Genomic DNA, 25,240 nt, shown 5'->3' on the forward strand with positions numbered 1-25,240 from the left:
CGGGGTCGTGGGATCAAGTCCTGCATCAGGCTCCATGCTGGGCACAGGGGCCTGCTTGGGATTCTCTCTCTCACCTTATACCCCTTCCCTTCACGTATGTGCTCGCTCTCTCTTTTTTTTTTGTCTTGTTTTCTTTTTGTTTTTTATTTATTTCTAGGGGAGAGAGAGAGAGAGAGAGAGAGAGAGACAGCGTGAGCAGGAGAGGGTCAGAGAGAGAGGGAGACACAGAATCTGAAACAGGCTCCAGGGCCTGAGCTGTCAGCACAGAGCCCAACGCGGGGCTCGAACCCACGAACCGCGAGATCATGACCTGAGCCGAAGTCGGACGCTTAACCGACTAAGCCACCCAGGCGCCTCTGTGCTCCCTCTCTAAAACAAAAAAATTTTAAAATAAAAATAAAAGTTTTAAATTAAAAAAAAATTAGAATAAAGGATTGGGGAGCCTGTGTGGCACAGGTGGCTAAGAGGCCGGCTCTTGATTTCAGCTCAGATCAAGATCTCACAGTGTGTGGGATCCAGCCCCGCTTGGGATTCTCTCTCTCTCTCTCCCTCTTTCTGCTCCTTCCCAGCTCGTGCACTCTCTCACGTACCCTCTCTCTCAAAATCTAAGTAAACTTTGGGGCGCCTGGGTGGCTCAGTGGGTTGGGTATCCAACTTCAGCTCAGGTCATGACACAGTCCATGAGTTTGAGCCCTGCGTCGGGCTCAGGGCTGACAGCTCAGAGCCCGGAGCCTGCTTCAGTTTCTATGTCTCCCTCTCTCTCTGACCCTCCCCTGCTCACACTGTCTCTCTCTCTCTCAGAAATAAATAAAAAACATTAAGAAAAAAAACAAGAAGAGGGGGTCTGGCTCCCACCGTTTCCTTCCCACACTCTCAGCTGTCCTCAGGAAGAGGGGCCGGCAGATTGACCACAAGCCCCAGCATGGGGATCATCTGTTTTCATTTTACTTTAAATCAGAGAAACATTCTCATTTTATTTCAAATTAGAGGATCATCTGGGCGGTGGCGTCCAGGAAACACGTGGGGCCTGCACCTGACCTTGAGCAGCCAGGAGCTCAGTACCAGACAGGATCCAGCTGTGCCGCCCACCCTGCTGTCCCCAACAGAGAGCCTCGGCCCCCCCATCAAAGGCCGGCAGAATGCCTCCGTACCTTCCTCAGGCCAAGCTTGGCAGCAATTTCATCCACAACCTCAGCTTTCGGGTCTTCCAGAAGCTCCAGGCTGTTCTGTGTGCCAATCTGTTGGGGCAGTAAAGGGAGAAGACCCACGTCAGAGAAGCCCACGGCCACCCCGCTCCAGTTCAGGAGTCCCAAGGGTGCACAGCTCTACCCCCTGCCAACATAAGGAGTTATGGCAGCAACAGCAGCAGGTGGACATCCAGCTAAAACCCAGCCCGGGGGCTTGACCCCTCCCCAGGCTGCACGGCGCTTTCCAATCCAGACTCGGAGAGGACAAGATAGCTTCCATCATGGTCCCTTATCAAGTATGTGGCTGCTCTCAGGGATGAGCAAGGTTCTCTACACATTTTTCTAGGGGGTTCCTTCACTGGGAAAGTCGTTTTCAAAACTCCCTCGAGTAAACAGTTGCCTTCCAAACAGGTTTGGCCAGATTAGGCAAGATTTAAGCTGGAATGTAACAGGTCTCCAGAAAACAGGCAAGGAAACTGTGTGTGCAGTTTTGCACAGATTGTGCTCCGCTTCACAGGCAAGGTACCGAGTGAGTAGTGACAGACACGCACACCCTAAGGAAAGGAAACCGTGACCTGCTGCGTGCTGAGCAGAGCAGCCAGCTCGGGGCCGTAGGCGGGCTTGGACTCTGGCTGGCTCACACACAACCTAAACTGGCCACAGGACCCCGATTTCCTGCAGTGGAAGGAGGCTGCACTGAAATGCAGCTTGAAGGGTCATTAATCAGTATCATATCTAGCAGGAACCCCAGCCACAGGGACAGAAGAGGGAAGGTTACCCAAACCAAGTTATACTAATTGGGTACATCCTTGTAAATTAGTCAAATTCTGGTAAAACAACACAAGAACTTTCCGTTGTCGAGTATTAGCATATGGAGATCATCAACACCTGCGGGCACGGGGCACGTGACAAACTCAAGACAAATCTAAGTATCTGGTTTCATGACCTGTCACAGCAAGAGCCTCAACTTCTAACGAACTGGATGTTATTGGAGGTCAGTGGTGTCACCTCCAGGATGATGACGCTGTTAGTATGGACGACAGAGGTTTGTTTCCGTTTTTAATCCCATCATATGCCTGAGGCCTGCCGAACTCCTCACAGAAGAGACCTTGTACAAAACCCAATGTGAACATGCCACGCTTCCAAAAAGCCTTCTCATTACAGGACACAGCCCTCGCTGTTAAGCAACCCCCGTAATTGGGGCTCTTGGGCAGGGCCTCTGTCGCCACCTAGCGACCCCCGTTCAAGGAGCGGCCCAGAGGCTCACTCAAACGCTTCCTCTGCAGCTCTCAGTAAATACGGAAATGAACAAAGGGGTGCAGACTACACTCAGAACTTGCGTTAAGTACAGCCAGGGAGACAACGGCACTTGTGCAAGACCCATGCACCTGCACACGTCCGTGGCGACGGGGCCTGCACTTTCAGACCTTTAAGAAGTCGGTGGGTCTCGGGCTCTGTGCTGACAGCTCAGAGCCTGGATGGAGCCTGCTTGAGATTGTGTCTCCTCTCTCTCTCTGCCCCTTCCCTGCTCACACTCCATCTCTCTCTGCCTCAAAAATAAATAAACGTTAAAAAAAAAAAGAAAAGTTGGTGGGTCATGGACTGATGAACAGAACACAGTGCAAGGTGACAAAGGTGAGTGTGCTGGGCATACACCCAAAGCAGGAGAACAGCATGAATATCTGTATGTTTGCTTATATTTTAAAAACTCAAATTTTAGAAGTCTCAACCAAATATTTTGGAAAGAAAGGGACAGGATGAAGGGGGTGCCTTGTTTGTAGATCTTTGGAAATGTGCACTTTTTTCTTTTCCAACATTTTTTTTTTTAAAGAGGCAAGACTGTATTTTATTTTATTATTATTATTTTTTAAATGTTTTATTTATTTCTAGGAGAGAGAGAGAGAGAGAGAGACAGCGTGAGCAGGGGAGGGTCAGAGNCACGAACCGTGAGATCATGACCTAAGCAAAAGTCGGACGCTTAACCGACTAAGCCACCCAGGCGCCCCTCTTTTCCAACATTTTAATCAAAAACTTCAAACATAGGGGCCTGTGGGTGGCTCAGCTGGTCTAGTGTCTGACTCTTGATTTTGGCTCAGGTGGTGATCTCATGGTTGGGATCGAGCCGCGCTGTCAGGCTCCAAATGGAGTGTGAAGCCTGCTTGGGATTCTCTCTCTTCCTCTCTGCCCCTCCCCTGCCCATATTTCGCTCATTCTCTCTCTCAGAATAAATAAATAAACACTTAAAGAATTTTTCAAACATACAGCAGAGTTTAAAGAATTTCACAGTGAGGACTCATATAGCCACTATTTAGACCCAGCCACTAACACTTACTATTCTGGCCACCCCTCAAGCCATGCTAGTTTCTTGTTGTATTTCACAGGGAACTATAGACACAAGCACACCCTCCCCAAGTCTTCTAGCACGTGTATCACACACTTGGGTTCCATGTTTACAGTTTTCACCTTTTGAATAATTATTTATGATGAAATACACTATATTAAGTACTTCATACTACATATTTTTTTTTAACGTTTTTATTTATTTCTGAGAGAGAGAGAGACCACGTGAGAATGGGCAGGGTCAGAGAGAGAGGGAGACACAGAACTGGAAGCAAGTGCAAGGTGCCTGGGTGGCTCAGTCGGTTGGGCGGCCGACTTCGGCTCAGGTCACGATCTCACGGTTTGTGGGTTCAAGCCCGGCGTCGGGCTCTGTGCTGACAGCTCAGAGCCTGGAGCCTGCTTCCAATTCTGTGTCTCCCTCTCTCTCTGACCCTCCCCTGCTCACGCTGTCTCTCTCTCTCAAAAATAAATAAAAACGTTAAAAAAAACTGATGTACATAAAACTGATCCCTAAATACTGCAAATAAAACAAATGAACATAAATAAAACAAATGTTAACTAATTGATGACATAGTCCTTAAAAGAGGACTTTCCAAGTGACTTCAAAACAGTATTTAATTGCTGGTCCCTCGTGAGACACACCCTAAGAACCCTCCTCCTTCCACCAAAACCAGTTTCCAGTCCTACACGGGTGGTAATTGTGGTGCTGTCATTCTAAGACAGCTGTGTGTGTGACGCAGGGTAAAGCCCCTCTGGCTCCATCATTTCTGAGCCAGCTGCCCACAGGCATAGGCAAAGGAGCTACAGAATGAGAAGGGGGAGGGCAGCCGTGTGGCACTTGGGGACAACCGACAGAAGTGGAACACAGGGCACAGATGCTCAACTCACTGAAGCTGACAGACGTACCTGTTACCAGGTAAGAAGACATCCTTATGCGTTGGAAAGGCATGCTGGAATGTTTAGGGGCCATGAGCTTAGCCTCCAAGAATTTGGAAAACAAATACGGTGTGTCTGTGTGTGTGTGTGTCTGTGTAGACAGAGACGGAGATGGAATGGGAAATGATAAAGCAAAAGGAATGAAATGAAGTCCGAACTGAGAGCCCCGCACAGCCTTCAGAGCAGAGCCCCAAAGAGGCCCACGGACCCTGTGCCTGCCTACCTGAGGAGGCTCATAAATTGCAGCCACTTCGGCCCTGATGCCAAGAGGAATGTCTTTATGCTCTGTGTACCGTCCATACAAATACCCGAAGTGCTGGTTCCCTGTCTTCCTCCAGAAGTCAAGGAAGCGATCAGCAACCGTGTGATTCTCAAACATGATATTGTCCACGTGTCTGTATTTCTGTAGAGCAAACAATAGACTAATGAAAACACTCGCTCAGTAATAAATATGTTCCTAGTCTAAACCATTCAAAAATTTCCTTCGCCTAGCTCTTCACACACATTTTAAGAATGTGCTCTGTGGGGGTGCCCAGGTGGCTCAGTCATGGCTCAGTCAGTTAAGCGTCTGACTTCAGCTCAGGTCACGATCTCACGGTTCGTGGGTTCGACTCCCGCGTCGGGCTGTGCTGACAGCTCAGAGCCTGGAGCCTGCTACGGATTCTGTGTCTTTCTCTCTGCCCCTCCCCTGCTCACGCTGTCTCTCTCTCTTTCTTAGAAATAAGTATTATTTTTTAATGTTTATATATTTTTGAGACAGAGAAAGAATATGAATAGGGGAGGGGCTGAGAAAAAGACACAGAATCCGTAGGAGGCTCCAGGCTCTGAGCTGTCAGCACAGAGCCCGACGCAGGAGTCGAACCCACGAACCGTGAGATCGTGACCTGAGCCGAAGTCGGACGCCCAACCGACTGAGCCACCCAGGTGCCCCTCAGAAATATTAAAANAAAAGACTGTGCTCTGCCCTTGAGATTCTAGAGGGTAGGTGGGTAGAGATGGGATTCCCCAGTAAATTAATTCAAATTAATCTTACTGGGATTTCACCTAAAAGGCATGTTTTCACAATCTCTGGCACAAAAATTAGTTTTCAAAAAAGAGAAGGGGTGGGGGGCAAGGGAAGGGAAGAGAAGAGAAGAGAAGAAAGAGGAGAAAGAAAGCCGTTCCAAGGCAGTCACAAAGGCCGTGGAGAACCTTCTGAGGAAACGTGGGCCAGCGGTGCAGGGAAGGCCAGGTGAGCGTGGAGACCAGAAGGGAAGAGGCCGGGCTACTGCATGCAGCTTTCCCTGGTCTCCTCCTCCTTCCAGAGTCCAGCTCCCTTCTTCACCTGGCCTGGGCAGATGCTCCCAGGGGGCTCCAGGACAGTTTGGTTACCAGCTCCCAGAAGGCAAAGTTGCAACCATGGAGCATTTTAAACAGTTACCAAGAAAATTCTATTTCCACACAAGCCAACAAAAGAGAAAACTAAAGATGCTCCCAAACCCCCCCCCAAAACAGCTAGAGATCTCACAAATAACACTTCCAGTGTATGACTTGAAAGTGCACTTGAACTTGCACCCTGCCAGTGGCAGCTCCCTCCAAGGATGGCCCCTTCTGGAAATGTTCATTTCTGAGCCGTGAAAATAAACCTACTGCTTTCCACTCTCTGGACGGACACAGCAAACAGCTCACCTGTCTGTTCAGCGTGATGGCACTTGGCTGGCACTTGGTACAGATGCCGTTAGGCCATGGAAGGTGTCCCTCGCATCCTGATTTAATTTTGCAGCTGATGTTCTCCAGAGCAACAAATTTCCCCCTGAGCAAGAAGAGGCAACTTAATTAAACATTCCAAGAGTGAAAAGTTTAGCAAAAAACTGGAAATCACATGACAAATATCCTACACCTCCTGACGAGCGTTCTAAAGAGTGAAGCGTACGGAGGTGGCAGCCCGGGGAGCGTGCCGAGAACCGGCCCCGCTTCTGTCCTGCACACGCCGGCTCGGAGGACCGCACACCTATCCCCCGAGTCTCCGTTTTCAGTGTCTGTCACTAACACCCATGAAGGTTTTCAAGGACACTGTTAAGTATCTACTGCTCTAACCTGTGCCACTCAGAGGAAACAAAGCTAGTTTTTAAGGCTCGTTAACCCATCAGCAGCATCTATGTCACGAGTTCAGTACTTGGACGATTGTAAAAAAATTCTGAATCACAGGGAAGAACCCGGACGAGGGTACGTAACAAAGGCGTCTTCCCCTGGCTTTCAGCTGGAGTAAAGACTATCTGGTGAGGAAGCCAGTGCCCCATCCGGACGTGGCATGAACGTGCACACGTGCCTTGACCCTTTGCCAGCTTCCCACTGACAAACGGTCCAGGTACTCAATCCTGTCTTCACAGGCCCACAGCACGCTGGCCCGCGGGCCCCTGGGAAGCAGTGACCGCCACCAGTCTGCATGTCAGCGACAGCTACAAATGTTCGCAAGGCTGATGGATTTCAGCGCAACAAAATCTCTACTCACTCCCTAGTCCAGGAAGTTCAAGGTTTACCCCACCGACAGGCAAGAGTGGGTTTCTGGTTGGGTTTTTTTTCCTCCTGGTCTAACTTTTGTAAAAACTCCTTTTAGGATGTCAGCAGGTTGTCAGAGAAAAACTACAATCAGGCCACAGGACATTCTTCACAAAATGTTGCTGACTTGGCTTCAGCCACCCTCTCCTCCTGCTGCACTGATGGAAATGAGAAAATCATGGTAGGAAGTCCATTACTTTCTGGGAAGGTGAACATATACTCAACGGAAAGGGGTCGCACAGGCAAGTACCTGACATGGCTTACAAGACACCAAAGTGCTCTCAGTCAGCCGCTCCCAGCCACTGTCCCAGCCTGCACTCGGAGCTGAGCCTGCACCCAGGGAGCCGAGTCTGTGGCCGGCACCTGCTGAGGCACCGTTGCGCCAGCCCCGACGACAGTCGGGAAATCAAGCTGATAAGAGGTAGGCTCCAGGGCAAAGGGCCGATGGGGGCTGTGGAACAAGCGAGCCCAGATAACCACGGGGTGGTTCTGGTTTTCCGAAAAGCAGAGGATGAGCCCACTCTCCACAACCAACCCCCATCACGTCGCCTTATCTCCTGCACCTTCACGCACAACTAAGCTGCCGGGGCGCCACGTGTCTAGGGGAAGCGGGACAGACCCTGGGGGCCTCCAGTGACCACTGCTAGCTTGGCATCTGCTGCCACTCCGGGCCTGGATCGTGACAGGACATCAGAGGCTCCACCCGTTTCTTTTCTAGAATCAGGGCAAAAGCCACAAATTCAAATGTTCTGTGCCCAGACCCCGATCCTTACTTTTCTCATGCATTTACTCATGGGCTTTAAGTAAAACCTGCCAGACACGCAAAAGGAGCTTCCACACACCGGACCCCCGCCGGAGTCCCGCCAGCACAGCCTAACTGTGCTCAGGCTGCTTACTTGTCGGCCCCCCCGGTCAGCTTTCGGATGTAGGCGTGGAAGGACATGTGCTTCACAGGAGGTTCGAGGTGGTTCAGGTAGTCCTCGTCGAACGGCTGCCAAAACACACACAGTCAGTTTGGTCCCGCACTTGTGGGCGCGAGAGGCAGGCAGCCATGCGCCTGCCGCGCTCAGCGGTCAAGCCAGGCCCCGTAAAGGGCAGCAGGATAGAACAGGGGCTTGCTTCTCACCTATCGATCTAGGTCAGAACCAAAGGTTTCCTTGTGTACCAACTATCTTCCCAAGATTAAAATAAGTATCTAGTAAATACAAAATGCTCTAGGTCAAGTAACTATTAGGAAAGGTATTTTTTTTGGGGGGGGGTGAAGTCACAAGATGAAGAGGAGGCTCACGAAGAAAATCAGGTTGGCCTTGCTGCTGTAAATTCAGCAGTAACCAGCTACCAGTCAGCATTATTACGGTAACTCTCAATCTCACCAAGACAAATCAGGAGGAAGGCGGGCGACTCAGGGAGAAGTAAATCAAAACAACGATGAGCACAGAAAACGCCAGCCCCAGCTATGCGTCAGGTTTTAGAAGGATTGTCCGGGGAGGCTCCTGAACATCACCCTTTCATCACAGCAAAACAAACGCATCAGCCATTCATAACCCACCCAGAAGGTCACTGCCATAAATACAGGCCGGCCCTCTTCACGCGGCTTGCACCAGCGGGAACGCCAGGCCCAGGGCGAGCACCAAACACCCTCTGGGAAGCGGCCCCTCCCGCCAGCCTGGAACTTACGCCGCGCACTCTCACCTCTAGCGGAACACAGTGCACACATTTCCCCAGGGGGCCGTGTCGGCACCTGAGAGCACAAGGCAACAGAAGCACGGTGATTAGTAGGCTTACTTTACTGTTGCTGCCTCCCAATGTTTTTGATATTTAAAGTGCATGCCATACCTAAAAGTTTTTCCCCACCTTTGTGGGATTATTTTATTTATTTTTTATTTATTTAAGTAAACGCTGCACCCAACATGGAGCTTGAACTCACGACCCCGAGATCAAGAATCGCACGCTCTGCTTACTGAGCCAGCCAGGCACCTGCTGTGCAGAATTATTTTAGATGGAATGTGAACATTTTTACTGTAATGTAATAGTTTAATATTTATTTGGATGTGTTATTAGAAAAATTCACCAGGACATCAAATCTATGGATACTAACTGTTTAAAATGACACCAAATAAAAACTTAAGTGAATGGACTTAAAATCAATTTCAACAGACATTAAGTAAATGCTAACAAAGCTGGGATGTGGACGTGGCAAAACCCTTCTCCGTGGAACACAGGTCACTCCAGTCTGGAAGATACCCACTTTGTGCACGTGTTGGGAATTGCACGGAGGATGCCTGGCTCCATGGGTTTCAACCATCTCAGAGAAGCCTCAGAAGACCCACACGTGTGGGGTGACAGCACAAAGTGCCCCAGTGAGGAGGGCGGGGATGGGCTGCTGGGAAAGCCAAGTGGCTGTCCCTCTAGGCTCAACCCAGTCCTTTTCTAAGCGGGGTCAGAACTCCTGGACGCATGTGCATTCTACCTCAGAGTAGAGACGGCCTGGCTCTAACGGGCAGGTTCTCACAGAGGGCAGGCCAGGAGGCACACAGCACCCCGTGAGAGATGCCTAATGAAGTCCCGAAGCCACAGATAATGGGGGGCCAGGGTGGGCTCCCAGGGAGGAAATGCAAATGGAAGAGGCTGGCGGCTGTGGCTGTGAAGCAGCCCCACGCTAGCTGCAGCCAAGCACCCTCTGGGGCTCTTTAATCTAAGCCCTGTGAGTTGCTAAGGCAGCACTTAGAATCCCAGTGTGGCTGAGTCAGCACCCCAGCACGCTTACGGAGTGGTGTGGTACCAAAGGCTCTAGTGCAGGGACAACAGCCTTCCCCCAGACAACGTCACATCATGGAGGGTCAGCTCCCATGTCTCTAACTGGTTTCTTTAAAAGAACTGCAAAAAACTAAAACTACACAAATGCACCCAAGCATAGCCGTCCTGTGTCACCCCGGGTGGAAGGGAAGCGTGTGGACGAGGAGCAGCATCTCCAGCAGATGGACATGCGCCGAAAAGAATGGGAAGAACGTACTGTGTGGATGCGCTGTTGAAATGTCCCTACTGTAAGTCAACAAGGGGACCTGACCGGACCTAACGCTGCCAGGTGCCCAGGCGTCACCCCCCCTTCTGCACGCTGGCCCCACTGTGCCCGCAGCATGGCGGGCAAGGGTCTCGGGAGTGCATCTTGGGAAAGGCTCGGTGCCAGTTCCCTCCCTTCTTCCAGATCTCTTAGTTCCAAACACCTGAAAACTTTTAAAGCACGTGTGACAACACACCTGGAGACTCACACGGTAGGAAAAAGCTTCGAAGATAACCTGGAGTGAAATGTCACCTAACCACAGAAGGTTGAACCCGGAACGTGCATTACTTTGTAGGCCACTCCCTAATGCGGCCCGTCCAAGCCCTGCCCCCCGCGGCGCCAGCACACTTACAGCTGGGGGTCGCGGCTTCGGTAGATCTTCCCATCCTGCCTGCTGAGGTACTGGTCGATCTCATCTTCTACCACGTTGGGAGCACCGCAGGCCTTCAACCCCAGCGGGGCCGATGTCTCCATTTCTGACGAGGGCCCCGCGAGGCCCGAAGGGAAGAGGAACAGCAGATCTCCATGCCTGTCAGGGGAAGAGCGGTCACATGTGAGGCCCTCTGGCATTCAGCCTCCCTGAGAGCCCAAACGGTGAGTCTTCTAATTCTAGGAGCCCAGGTCTGGGTGGCTCAGTCGGTTAAGCATCCGACTTCAGCTCAGGTCATGATCTCACAGTTCATGGGTTTGAGCCCCATGATGGGCCCTGTGCTGACAGCTCAGAGCCTGGAGCCTGTTTCAGATTCTGTGTCTCCCTCTCTCTCTGCCCCTCCCCTGCTCACACTCTTTCTCTCAAAAATAAAAAAAACAATAAAAAAATAATAATAATTCTAGGAGCCCAGAGCTCTCCCCATGCAGCGCGTCCACAGTCCCTACCACTCTCAAGGTCAGAGCAGGTGCTCTGTAAGCGTGACTTCTCTCGCAGTCAAGACACGTATACTCGCCCCATGGGTGGCCTTCTCCCCTGCTCACGCTGGGCTTGGCTCCCACTTTTTTTTTTGTTCATTCCTTACCGTCTACTATTCAGCACCCCTCCATCTTGTCCACCTAGTACACAGCCTTCCATTTCCTCCTCTGTGTGCACCCTCATCCCCCCACACATGTGCACAGACACGTACGTCACTGCCTAATAAAAACGAGGTTATCAAAGATGTACATTTTGCATCTGCTTTTCTCAACACCTCACCTGAGATCCCTCCAGACATGGTCTGTGTCTGATCACCGCTTCGAAGGACTGCACTCCCCGGGGAGCCCGCCTCCCAGCTTACCCTGTCACTCCCACGCTGACAGCATCCGCACTGACAGCTGTGTGCCATCATGGACACCACTTGAGGAAGTAACCAAAGGCAGGCAGCTGTGTGGCTTTACTTCCACAGGGCACATTTGCAAGCATGGCCCCACGAGGAGGGTTTCCGTTGGTTTCTAAAGCCACTGAAGCTACCCCTCTCCAAAGAGGCTGCACAATTCACATTTCAAACAGCAGAGTTTGACTGTCTATCATTTCCCAAGTAAGTTACGCTCTCTTATCTTTACCCGCTCACACGGCTGACTCACTGCGGGACCTGGGTAGCACAGCCAAGCCCCCAGGCCTGAGGCACAGGACATCCCCACTCACACGCAGCGTCCAGACACGGCACTACATGTGGTAAACCCCGAGCTCCCGAAGACGGAAGGGACAGCCTGCCGCACCGCTGACCCCACAGACCGAGCGAGGGCGAGCAGGCCTCAAGCACAGGCACCAGGGACACGGGCCACTAAGAGGCTTGGCTACAGCCCTGTGGCAGGTCACTTCTCCCCTCTGCCCCCTCCCTGACCCAGGGGCGATACACCTGCCAAACTCCAACTAGAGGCCTCTTGTTTCTAGCAAGGGGCCGGACATCCCTCAACACCCCCAGCTGTGGAATTCTCGGTTCAGCCGCCGCTTCAGCTCTGAAAGACCTGCTCCAACACGCGCCGCGGAGCTCTGGACACAGTACAGGCTCCCCCAGGGTCTCAACAGCCCACAATAACTGAAACCAGAACAGGGAGAGAACGCTGCAGGACAGGCTTGGCTTACACCGTCACTCTCTGGGCAACAGGAGGCGCGGCCTTGAGCCTGCCTGCCCGGAGCGGGCTGCCCGGCCTGAAAGGCCACATAAGGCCAGGCGTCTCCACAGCTGGGAGAAATCACCGGCTGAAAGCAGAAACCAAGGAGGAATCCTGTCCTCCTCCACCCACTATGCTGTGGTCACTCTTGAGAGTCTGAAACCAAAGGCCTGCTTGCCACACGCACCCGGGGTTCGGGGGGGGACCAGGGCTGCCACCTGGCTCAGGAAGCCCCAAGGCAGAAATGAACTCAAAGGTCCGCCGGGTGCACGGGCCCCCTTGCGCCAAAAGAAGCAAGCGCAGGCCTCCTCCCCTACAGCCCTCCAGGGCGCCCCAAGACCAAGTTTGGTCAATTACAAGCTCTCAAAAAAGGGTCACCAAATGGAGGAGAGAACCCAGCCACCACGCGCACCAGTGGGCAGAGACGACAATACCAGAATTAGAGGACTGAGGACTTCAGATCTGGAATTACACGACTTGGAATGCAAACTGCCACAGAACGTTCAACAGAAAGGAGATGGAAAAAGCACGAGCAGCAAGAACGCTCCAATGACAAGGGCGTCAGGGAAGCAGGGTGGCAGAGGCCACAGGTCTGATATATCCTCCGAATCCCCCTCATACACACAGGCCAGACAAGTGCGGACAGCTCCAGCAACAGCGCACCCCATTCCACACGGGGGAGACAGACGACAGACACCCCATGACTCAAGAGGAATGCATCGCACGTGCGTGTGACAGGCCGAGGCAGAGCCCCCGGGGAGCCCGACGCTCCCCGACGCAGTGATAGTACAACTATCACTGGAAAGATACACCCAAGGGTGACTCGCAAAGACATCCCCTCCGAGTGACCCCTCAGGATGGCCGAGCTGTCCCACCCCTGGGGTCCCACCCCTGGGATAGCACAACTATGATGACACTACAGTTTGAGGACTTTCTCTCAAAGGTGTTTCACTCCGTAACCTCCCTTGCTTGTATCCACTCCCAAAATAGTTTTCAATAACACAGATGTCACCCGCACGTCCGCTGTGGGCAAGCACCGCGTAGCCATGTGAAGGCAGCACTGCTACCCACGTGCAGACCAAGGTGGCGAGGCCCAGGGTGGTTAAGCAACTTGCCCAGATGAATGCAAACCATGGGACGCTTACAAGTGATTCTCGAATGCAAACCATGGAACGCTTACAAGTGATTCTCAAGATGCAAAAGCCCTTTACAAGCTGAGAGGAAGGACGACCTCTCACCCTTGTGGGAAATGCACATCAACAACAATGAAAGGCTTTAGCTAATTACAGAAATAGGCGAGTGGCAGGTACCCAACAAATATTTGCTGAGGAATGAATGAATGAATGCTATAATTGCATATTTTTTCTCTTAGATGAACTAATTCGTGATCCTAAAAATGATCACACAATTGTCAAAATAGCCTATTATTCTAACTGGTAAATAGACACAGGGCTGACTGCCAGCAAAGCCAGCTCGATCACCACAGCAGCCACACGCCTGCAGCCCCGACAGGAGAGCTCCAAGCTCACCACTGAGGACGGAAATCGCTGACACATGAGCAGGTATGCCCCGACAGTTCAGACAGGAGTCAGCAAACTTCCTCTGCAAAGAGCCAAACAGTAAATATTCTTGGCTTCATGGGCCATGCCGTCTGTCACAATCACTCAGCTATACCCTTACAGCACATCATGGATGTGGCTGGGCTCCAATTAAACTACAAGAACAGGCAGCGGCCGCAATAAGAGTCTTACATCCTGGAAACCCTCCTGACATGACAGCAGCACTAAGGAGCTCGAGGGGGTCATGCCACCAAGAAATACAGCGTGGGCGACGGCCCCTCCTACCTGCCAAGTAGCCCTGAGGCGGAGCTCCACATGGCTACATTCAAGGTCCTTCTCTGCAAAGAAGGAGCTGAGTGTGCAGCTGCGTGCACACCCCAAACCCATAACTCTCTCTCCTCAGTGACACACAGCTCAGAATCTGCAAGTCAATCAGCTCAGCACAAGAGGAAGAGCAGATTCAGTGCGACTGCCGAAATCCCGGCAAGAAACACACTCACCTATGCGCTGGCCAGTGCACGGTGGCATTAGAAGGAATGGGCAATCGGTGGGCCACTGGGGCCGCTCCCTCCCCACCCCGTCACCCCCCAAGGCGCTTACTTGATTTTGAGCAGACTCAGGGATTTGGTAGATGATGCAGTTATCTCTCCAGTCTTGTTTCTATTGATGTAAACGGAGAAGCCGTTATTTTGGAAGCCAAACTCCTTTGCGACCTAAAACAAGCAGAAAACAACAGAGGTTCAAAAAAACGTTGAGTGTCACTACTCGGGCCATATATATATCAGAAGACATTACGACAACACTAAAATTTTTTTTTTAACTTTTGTAATGTTTTATTTATTTCTGAGAGAGGGAGAGAGAGACAGCATGAGCAGGGGAGGGTCAGAGAGAGAGGGAGACACAGAATCGGAAGCAGGCTCCAGGCTCTGAGCTGTCAGCACAGAGCCCGACGCGGGGCTCGAACCCACAAACCGTGAGATCATGACCTGAGCCCAAGTCGGACGCCCAACTGACTGAGCCAACCAGGTGCCCCAACACTCACTAAATGTAGAAACTGTTCCTTGTGAACCAAACTTCTTTTGTTATTTTGCTCTCCTGGGAGGAAATTTGTACTGCCCTCGCAGATGTCAAGTAAAATGAGAAAAGTGGCCAAGCAAAAGCAAAGCTTTGTGTAAATGATAAGACTGGATGACACGTGTAAGAGTTTGATGCAAGCAAAAGTCATGGCCATGTCTGGAAAGTTTATTTCTGCTTTTGAAATCAATTCCAACGTCGAAGCCTCACAGAAGAAAGCCAGAAGTGAAGAACGATGCTCCTGTGTCTGTAATGATAACAAGTGTCTATGATGCTGGGCACTAGGTGGGTACCAAGAATACTCACTCGCTCACTCACCAGTCCTATGCGCCGGCTCCACCCTGGGCACTCAGAACACAACAGTGAAAAACAAAGACAAGGTTCCTGGCATCAAGGACCTCAGCATCAAATGGGGGAGAGAAAGTTAACAGATGAGAAGGAAGCACAGGTCGAGGTCAGCACCATGGCAGGAAAGGAAGAGAGGGAAGCACGGGAGAGGCCACTCTAGTCGGGAGGACAGACAGGCCTCTGTGAGGAGCACGTGTGAGCAGAGGCCCGGAGGAGGAGTCGAAGACTGCTGCTCAGAGCCGGGAAAGAAGAGTGCAGCCAGCAGGAGCAGCACAGAGGCCGGCAGGCAGGGAGGGGATGGGAGAGAGAGGCCAGTGAGGCCAGAGCCCAGCAGGCAGGAAGGAAACGGTCACGGCGAGAACAGGAAGGGAGACAAGAGCCGGCACACAGGGCCACAGGGGCTCAGGGAAGGGGCTGCCAAGCCACTGACAGTCTGAAAGTGGGAAGAGGAAGGAGAGCCCAGAGACGGGCTCAGACACGGCCAGGACTTGGGGACGGAGAGTGGGGCACCTTCCAGCTCTCATCATCGACGGCCCTTGCTAATGGCTGGGATGAGGGACGGAACAGAGTGAAGGACAGGAAGGACACAGGCGGGTTTTCAGGCTTCTGGCTCAGAAGCAGGGGGAAAGCCACACTTATAAGGAAGCAAGGAAGAGGGCCGAGGAGGAGGAAGACCAAAGGGAAAGCCAGGTCTTCCCTCCACCACCCAGGCGCCCTGGGGAAGGCATCGGCAGGCAGTCGGCACTGGAGACCCGGCCAGGAGAGGAGTCCGAGCTGTGGCTCGACGCTCCGGGGCCCGCAGGGTAGAGGCTGTAACGACCAAGAGTCTCAGCAGAGAAACAAATGATAAAATATAATCAAATGGAAATTCTACGACAGAAAAACCCAATAACTGAAATGGAAAATACCGGCTGGGCTTGTCAACCAAAGGGAGATGCAGGAAGAGGAGTCAATTTACTGGACGACGGATTACTAGAGCCTCCACAACCTCAAGACAGAGATTTGTCAGAAAAACGAACAGAACCTTCAAGAACTCCTGGGACAACATCTAATTAATGATCCTACGGAAAGAAAATTGGGCTAGAACTGAAAAGTATTTGAAGAGCAAATGGCTGAAAACCTCAAATTTGGCAACAAACCGAGTAACAAATCCAGAAAGTTCAGCAAATCCCAAGTGGGATCCATGAAAAAACCACCCCTAGGTGCATGCATCATGCTCGAACCGCTGACAGCAGGAGATCAATGGAGACCAGAAGACAATGGAAGGATGCCTTCAAAGTGCTGAGTGGGAACAAAAATCTGTCAACTCAGACTTCTGCATCTGGCAAAAATACCCTTCAAATAGAAAGGCAAACTAAAAAGGTTTTCAGGCCAAAAGCTAAGAGAGCATGTCACCAGCAAGTCTCCACGACAGGAAGTGCCAGGAGGTATTCTCCAGGCTGAAGAACAGGACACCAGATGCAGGTCACAGCAGAAAAAACACTGGCAGAACACGTAAGGCAAAAAGTACGACAAGAGCTCTCAACGACACAACAGGAAGCCATCACATTAAATGTTTCACAATCGGTTTTAAATTTTTTTAATTTATTTAGCGAGAGAGAGAATAGAATCCCAACCAGCCTTCACCATGTCAGTGCACAGAGCCCGATGTGGGGTTCGAACTCACAAACCATGAGATCATGACCTGAGCTAAAGTCAGACCCTTAACCGACTGAGCCACCCAGGCCCCTCTCTACTCATTTTAAAGAAACGGACTGCAAGTAACTCCACATTGTCATTCTGAAATTCTCAAAGCCTAAGAAATGGTCTTCAGACATGGGGCGCCTGGGTGGCTCAGTCGGTTAGGTGTCCAACTTTGGCTCAGGTCATGATCTCACGGTTCGTGGGTTCGAGCCCCATGTCAGGCTCTGTGCTGACAGCCAACTCAGAGCCTGGAGCCTGCTTCGGATTCTGTGTCGTCTTCTTTCTCTGACCCTCCCCTGCTCACGCTGCCTCTCTCTCTCTCAGAATTAAATAAAACATTAAAAAAAAAAAAAGAAATGATCTTCAAACAAGATTTTATATCAGACAAACTTAAAGTAAGTATTTGATACAATACATATGGTTTTCTCCAAGCTACAACTGGCATTAATAAGGGGTGCCTGGATGGCTCAGCAGGTTCTGTTGTTTTGTTTTGTTTTGTAATTTTTTTAATGCTTTATTTATTTCTGACAGAGAGAGAGAGACAGTGTGAGCAGGGAGGTCAGAGAGACAGGGAGATACAGCATCTGAAACAAGCTCCAGGCTCTGAGCTGTCAGCACAGAGCCCAACGCGGGACCCGAACCCACGAACTGTGAGATCATGACCTGAGCCGAAGTCGGACACTTAACCTACTGAGCCATCTAGGGGCGCCTGGGTGGCTGAGTCAGTTAAGTATCTAAGGCTCAGGTCATGATCTCACGGTTGTGTTCTGTCAGCACAAAGCATGCTTCCGATACTTTGTCCCCATCTCTCTGCCCCTTCCCTTCCCTGCTCTTTCTCTAAAAAATATTAAAAAAATAAAAAATAAAAGTGGCATTAATAAAGGAAAGCACAAGCAAATTAAGACCATGAAATTTGTATTCTCAACTGCAAAAGACTAAAAACTAAAGACATTTCGCTTTTCTGCAAACACATCGTGTTGTTTGTACGCAATGCCCTGCAAGCTATTCCCCAAAATGAGCAAGCTTTTGCTTGCTCACCAGAAGTGTGAGCCTCGGGAAAGCCACCAAATACTCCCAGGAGGAAAAGGAGTTTCTAAAGTGGGGTAGGGGTTGTTGTAGAGCCAGCCCTTCGGGTGAAGGTGGGTCCCCTAGGACCGCATGACCAGAGCATCATGCTTCCTCTTAGGACTGAGATACAGCCGCACTTTCAAATGTGCTAGCCAGCAACAGGACTTCACATACGTCGAATCCCACTTTTGAGAGCGACAGAAATATATGTAGTACTTTTTTTTACGCTACTCCAATGAACTGCTTCTGTGAACTTTTGAGTTCTTTATCTGAAGATACAGGAATCTAACACAAGGCACTGACCATTAAAAACAAAAGTCTGAGCACAGTCTCACAAGAGCATCATCAAAATCTTAAAAACTCTATCTTCAGATCTGAAATAAACTTTGTGGTTTAATTACGGTAATAAAACCAAACACATATTATATAATGAAATTAATACACTTATAATTGAAGGTAACGAGAATACATAGTATGATTCCATTTACGTTATATACAGAAACAGGCAAAACTAAACTGTCAGGTGTAGGAACGCACGCGGAGGTGACACAACACAGCAAAGCGGGGATGCCATCCTGTCAAGGGCGGAGACAGCCGAGGCAGCGGGGAGGGCCGCCCGACGGATTCTGGAGCGCTGGCAGTGCCCCTCCTTGACCTAAGTGTCTGCCTCACCATCAGTCACTTGGCTGTCCGCAATTTTCAAGCGCTTCTCAGTACGTACTTTACTTCATGGTTAAAAACGAAGGAGAAAGGACCGGGTCACAGACTGTCAGTCAGGACAGGCCAGAGCCATCACCAGCCCCGGCAGCGTGAGCTGAGGTGCGCGAGAGGCGAGGAAGAGCGCCACCGTGGGGCGCGACAGCCAGGAAACCCGCCCAAGAGGCCTTTCAGGTTTGATGATCCACAGAACAGGCAGTACCAGACCGCCTCTAAAGAACCACGAGCCCTAAGATTCTGCAAGAACCGCTACGCGTCACCCACCTCTTCACAACTGCAGACATCAATTCCTTAGAGGGCATAATGCCACATATTAGAGTAGGATCAAGGCTGCCCGATGTGGGGACAGCAAGATGGACCAGCAATGGTCACAGTGACCGACACACACGTCTGTGAGGGAACAGGGAAGCCACTTCAAACCCACCTACACACAGCCAAATTACTAATTACTGAAAACAAGTACGATCCGGGCACCCGGGTGGCTCAGCTGTATAAGCGTCCCTCACGATTCGTGGGTTCGAGCCCTGCATCGGGCTCTGTGCTGACAGCTCAGAGCCTGGAGCCTGCTTCCAATTCTGTATCTCCCTCTCTCTCTGACTCTCCCCTGTTCATGCTATTTTTCTCTCTCAGAAATAAAAACATTAAAAAAAATTTTTTAATCAAAATCATACTCCTATGTGGTTACTATAAATTTAAGAAATTTCTCTACCACGGGGCACCTGTGTGGCTCAGTCACTTAAGCATCTGACTTCGGCTCAGGTCATGATCTCAGTTTGAGTTCAAGCCCCACATCAGGCTTTGTGCTGACAGCTCAGAGCCTGGAGCCTGCTTCAGATTCTGTGTTTCCCTCTCTCTCTGCCCCTTCCTCCACTCACACTCTTTCTCTCTCTCTCAAAAATAAACATTGGGGCGCCTGGGTGGCTCAGTCGATTGAGTGTCCGACTTCAGCTCAGGTCATGGTCTCACAGTCTGTGAGTTCCAGCCCCATGTTGGGCTCTGGGCTGACAGCTCAGAGCCTGGAGCCTGCTTGGGATTCTGTGTCTCCCTCTCTCTCTGCCCCTCCCCTGTTCCTGCTCTGCCTCTGTCTCTCAAAAAACAAATAAGTGTTTAAAAAAATTTTTTAAATAATGAATAAGCATTAAAAAAATTTATCCACCACAAAAGAAAAAGAAATGCATGCGGGACTCTAATGGCTGGTGTTTATCACGCAATTGCCTAAAGTGGTAGCTACTTAATGCTTAATTTCAGTCTCCGAAGATCTCTCCAGAATTCCAGCAAGCACCACACCCTAGCACCACCCCCTAGGAGCAAGCGGACCATGGCCAGCTGCTACTGAAAGAGCAAAGAGGAGGAAATTAGAAATTCCTTAAGACTCGGAGATTCTCCTCTCTGCTGTCTATTGCATCTAAATCTCTTTCCTTTTATTCTTACAAATATGACCCCGTAAGCGGTGCTATGGCACGTGATAGGAACTACCTTTTAGAAACCAAATTTCCCAGGGGTGCCCGCAGGGCTCAGTAGGTTAAGCATCTGACTTTGGCTCAGGTCATGATCTCATGGTTCCTGAGTCCAGCCCCGCGCCAGGGTCTATGCTGACAGCTCGGAATCGGCTTTGGTTTCTAGGTCTCCCTTTCTCTGCTCCTCCCCAACTCACGCTCTGTCTCTCTCAAAAAAGCAAATTAGCATTTTAACGTTAAAAAAAAATGAAGAAACCACAGGCGCCTGAGTGGCTCAGTCAGTTAAGCATCTGACTTTGGCTCAGGTCATTATCTAAGGGTTTGTGAGTTCAGGCCCTGTGTCAGGCTCCGTGCTGATGGCTCGGAGCCTGGAACTGCTTCTGGTTCTGTTTCCCTCTCTCTCTGCCCCTCCCCCATTCATGCTCTGTCTGTCTCTCTCAAAANCTCTGCTCCTCCCCAACTCACGCTCTGTCTCTCTCAAAAAAGCAAATTAGCATTTTAACGTTTAAAAAAAATGAAGAAACCACAGGCGCCTGAATGGCTCAGTCAGTTAAGCATCTGACTTTGGCTCAGGTCATTATCTAAGGGTTTGTGAGTTCAGGCCCTGTGTCAGGCTCCGTGCTGATGGCTCGGAGCCTGGAACTGCTTCTGGTTCTGTTTCCCTCTCTCTCTGCCCCTCCCCCATTCATGCTCTGTCTGTCTCTCTCAAAAATAAACAAACATTAAAAGAAAAATTCCCAGGGGCACCTGGGTGGCTCAGTCGGTTAAGCGTCCGACTTTCGATTAGGTCATGATCNTTCCCAAATAAGTATTGTGGCCCCACTAACAGATGATAGCCCAATGACCCTCCCAAATCTGTTTACTTCCTAGGCTTTCAGTTTCCACCTTTGTGAAAAAAGAAAGATTAGACTACATGACACCTAAGATTTCCCCTGACTATAACACTCTATAACCCCACAACTTTCTACATTTGTGAAAATGAGAAACAATATTTATTATTACAAAGGTAAAATCTGTTTGCCACAGATTCAAATACAGAATCTATAAAAGTGGGCCAACTTTTCCCGTAAAGGGCCAGGCAGTAAATATTTTTGCAAGTCATAGTCTCTGTCACAACTACTCAGCTCATCATTAGAGTTCAAAAGCAGCCAGACAGTACATAAACCAGTGAGTGTGGCTGTGTTCTGATAAAACTATACTTACAGAAATAGGAGGTCAGGGAAATGCAACGAGTGTGCCGTGTGCCGAGGGGAAAAGAAATTAGGTCAACCCACGAGCCACAGTCTGCCGATCTCTGGTATGAAGGATAAAGCAAAAGCCACTCGCCTCACCGTAGGGCTCTCCTCCCTGGGTTATCCTCAAGTCTGGCTGCGCTCCGTCCCATCACATTCTGTGCTCACACGACATGATCTGTGCCCGGGGCTCTAATTCTCTAAACAAAGTGGATCATTCCATACATGTTTTTAACAATTCTCCTTTGATGGACACTTGAGGTCTTTGACTCTCCAATTTTTCATTCTCGTAAATACTAGTCTCGTGAAATATTTTTCCACTTCCCTTTGGCCCCCCGGCCCTCCAAGTGTAAGCAATGGCCAGCTGTGACACAGTCTGATGCTGCATCAGTCAGGACAGAAAAGCAATGCAAGAGACTGAACGAGGGAGCCGGCAGAATCAGGAAAGGACGAAGAAAGGAGTACAGAGGGGAAGGGGTAACAGCTGGGGAGGAAGAAGCAAGCACCCAGGCCACGGCTACCTTTTTCAGAAACGCTGCAGCTGTTTCTCTCTTGGTGGCCGTGATCCGCTTCACACCATCTGGGGACTGGACGCGGATTATCTGTCACAAATGAAACAAGGTGGTTACCGCACAGACTCGTAAGCTCCTGACCTACTGAGACTGACATCTGCAGTCTCTCAGCATCTGGGTCACCGAAACTTACAGCCAAACCTCACCCTTCCCCTTGCAACACCCAGCCCAATATTTCTAAAAGATGAACTTGAGGTAGAGGAGATTCGTCAACACGAAGGAAGACAGCCTGTTACGATTTCACTCAGAAAAATACTTCAATTCTTAACCACTATCTACCAGGAAGATATCTGAACCACTTCACGTTTTTCTCTTCAGATTTACAAAAACAACAAACAACAGGAAGAAAAAGCTGCTCCATGAACCGTGAATAACTGGCTTCTTTAAAAAAGACCTCACTTTGTTTCAGAATCTGTACACAAGAAGTAGAGTGATCTAAAAGAATCACAGGAAATCTTCTAATTTGTTGCCTTTAATAAAAAGACCAAAAAAAAACACATAAAAGTGTTTAACACCATAGCAAACTTAGCAGGGGGAGAAAAAAATCTCTTTGTGCAGCCGGAACCGGCCAGCAGGCCTGGACCCACACAAAGAGCATCACTTTCCAGAACCGGATTTTTATGCCAATCGAAGTCCTTCGGGAGGGGAGCCGCCAGGCCCAGCCGCGGCACACGTTCCTGGTCCTGCCGCAGTCCCGGAGCGTGAAAGGACATGCCCTGCTGCCGCCGCCAAGACGGCGCTCTAAGCACCTGAGGGACAGCAGGAAAGAAGGGCAGACTCCCCTCCCAGCAACCACTGCACCGTGTGCTGTACAGAAAACCACACACACGCACACACACACACACCAAACAACAAAACCCTTTACACGTGGAAATGTCACAAGCCATTCTTTAAAAAAAAAAAAAAAAAGATTTTCACTGGAGGCACCCAGCTGGCTCCATTAGAGGAGCGTGGGACTCTTGATCTTGGGGTTGTGGGTTCAAGCTCCACTTTGGGCGTAGAGATTACTTAAAAATAAAATCTTCCCCCCCCAAAAAAAAAACTTTAATTAAAAAAATTTTTTTTCACTGATACACAACAAAATGCCACAATGGTTTTTGATCTCGTCCCTGCTTCTATCAAACAAAATAAGAATAATCTAGATTCTCCTAAACTAGCTGGACTGTCTTTCTCACTTTCTTTCACTTGACTGAAAAGGCTTTGCCTCCATACTATTCTCAATTTCGAAGATTTTGTTTTGAATAATTCTTATGAAATCCCAATCGTTAAGAGCATAAAATATTTTCTGTTTGCTTAACGACATCTGTTTAACTTTCTCACTCATCAGTAGGGAGGGCAAATACAAACTCTTGTGACTTTTATTTCTACTTACTTTACTCTGGATTGAACACCTAGAAAAATGTTTCCATAATGCACAGCATGGGCATTAGACAAATCAATACTTCCATTTGTTCCTGAAATCTGTCTGCAACACTGTGGCCTGTTAACAAGAGCACCGTTTCCCTTTGGGAGATTTTGTGACCCTCCCTTTGACTGTTCACTTGGGAACAAGAGCATGACATTCGACCCTTGAGGAGCTAAAGGTCAGGCTTACATGTTTCTGCAAAGTTCTGAAGCTTGAGACATCATTCTATTTGATCATATGCAACAGGGCACGGCAGAGTCCAGGTTTCTCAACTAAGCCCAGTATTTGACTCCAACAGACAAACATAATTTGTACTGAAGGAAGTTCTAGCTCGGTCTCTGACACGGGCTACAAAATAAAATACACACAGCCTCCTGGTAACTTAGGTTTCAGGATCTAGAAGAAAATGAGCCCGGAGCACTTCCTGGAGAGTCCAAGATTTACCAAGATAAGGATCAGTTACACCCAGTTTCTCACCTAGCCTTATACACACTAGTAGAAAAATGGCCTTTTCTAAAACAACGTGTTTGTCCCTGGCTACTTGAACTAAAAGTATTACAGTAAACTAAAGAGAGGGTGAAAATAGGTGTGAATGCTAATTCTTATCCTTTTTTCAGAAGTCACTGATGATTAGGAACTCTTATTTTTTTTATTTACTTCTAGGAGAGAGAGAGACAGAGACAGACAGAGACACAGCGTGAGCAGGGGAGAGTCAGAGAGAGAGGGAGTCACAGACTGAAACAGGCTCCAGGCTCTGAGCTGGCAGTCAGCACAGAGCCCAACGCGGGGCTCGAACCCGCGAACCGCGAGATCATGACCTAAGGGAAAGTCGGACGCTTAACCGACTAAGCCACCCAGGCGCCCCAAGGAACTCTTATTTTAAAAGAAGTCAACAGGGACGCCTGGTGGCTCTGTCAGCTAAGCAACTGGCTTTGGCTCAGGTCATGATCTCATCGCTTGTGAGTTCCAGCCCCACCTGGGGCTCTGTGCTGTCAGAGTGGAGCCCGCTTCGATTCCCGTCTCCCTCTCTCTCGGCCCCTCCTCAGCTCGCACGGTCTCAAAAATAAAAACATTAAAAAAACAAAAAAAGAGAGGCACCTGGGTGGCTCAGTTGGTTAAGTGTCCAACTTCGGCTCAGGTCATGATCTCACGGTTTGTGGGTTCGAGCCCCGCGTCGGGCTCTGTGTTGACAGCTCGGAGCCTGGAGCTGCTTCAGATTGTGTGTGTCTCTCTCTCTGACTGTCCCCTGCTTACGCTGTCTCTCTCTCAGAAATAAAATTTAAAAAATTTAAAAATTTTAAAAAAAAGAGTCAATTTCTCTTAAGTTTCTCTTGGGCCATTTGTTCCTTCTGCTCATCTCTAGGCTGAGAGACATGGAGAAGACCCAGGGTCCCTGAAGGGAGAGAGGAAAGCCCTGAACTCCAGAGCTCTTTCCTGTAGACCCAAGACACACAGACAGGAGAATCCACGCCAGTGAGGACCCGGAGCAAAATTGCAGCGGCCATCACACCACTGAAGTAGAGCCATTATCTGCCACCCAATACGGTCTTGCTCCCCCCTCCCCCGAAATCCCGAATATTCCTTAATGTTAACCAAATTTCTTCTGTCCACCCGGTCTGTTGCTTTTTTTCCAGCCACATTTGCTTCTGAAAGGAAACTTGCCACAAGTAAAGGCAGGACTGTTTTGTTTTTCGTTTTTTTCTCATTTCCACGGACTTCTTTTACTTTAAGAGACACAGGGCCGGGGCCGAGGGGGGGGGGCATTCCAATTCCTAATTCCTGGTCACAAGTGAAGTCAACCTTTGTAACGTCCCCTTTCAAACAGGTAGCTGTCAAACTGTCCTTGCCATCGAGCGACAGAACGCGGCGAGCCGCCGTGCGCCCCCCGCCCGGCACCCCACGTCCAGGGTCCCTCTGGACATGGAGCTCTCCTCGCGAGGATTCTGACCCGGCACCTCCGCGGCCCGGGCGCGCAGGC

At 49.9% G+C, this 25,240-nt stretch overlaps 1 protein-coding gene across 2 annotated transcripts in view; it reads right to left on the reverse strand.

Annotated features, from left to right (window-relative positions):
• NPLOC4 (NPL4 homolog, ubiquitin recognition factor) overlaps positions 1-25,240 on the reverse strand; it is a 60,484-nt gene that overhangs the window by 31,797 nt on the left and 3,447 nt on the right. For both annotated transcript variants that reach the window (XM_077755462.1, XM_077755458.1), the window contains exons 2-9: positions 21,807-21,887; positions 14,307-14,419; positions 10,415-10,591; positions 8,694-8,742; positions 7,898-7,992; positions 6,132-6,255; positions 4,687-4,866; positions 1,152-1,238 (exon numbers count right to left, since the gene is read on the reverse strand). In XM_077755462.1, the coding sequence (XP_077611588.1) occupies positions 1,152-1,238; positions 4,687-4,866; positions 6,132-6,255; positions 7,898-7,992; positions 8,694-8,742; positions 10,415-10,591; positions 14,307-14,419; positions 21,807-21,887 (906 nt within the window). The remainder of the gene's footprint in view (positions 1-1,151; positions 1,239-4,686; positions 4,867-6,131; positions 6,256-7,897; positions 7,993-8,693; positions 8,743-10,414; positions 10,592-14,306; positions 14,420-21,806; positions 21,888-25,240) is intronic.

This window comes from Crocuta crocuta, unplaced genomic scaffold (genome assembly GCF_008692635.1).
Source record: "Crocuta crocuta isolate KB4526 unplaced genomic scaffold, BGI_CrCroc_1.0 scaffold50, whole genome shotgun sequence".
Lineage (NCBI taxonomy): Eukaryota > Metazoa > Chordata > Mammalia > Carnivora > Hyaenidae > Crocuta > Crocuta crocuta.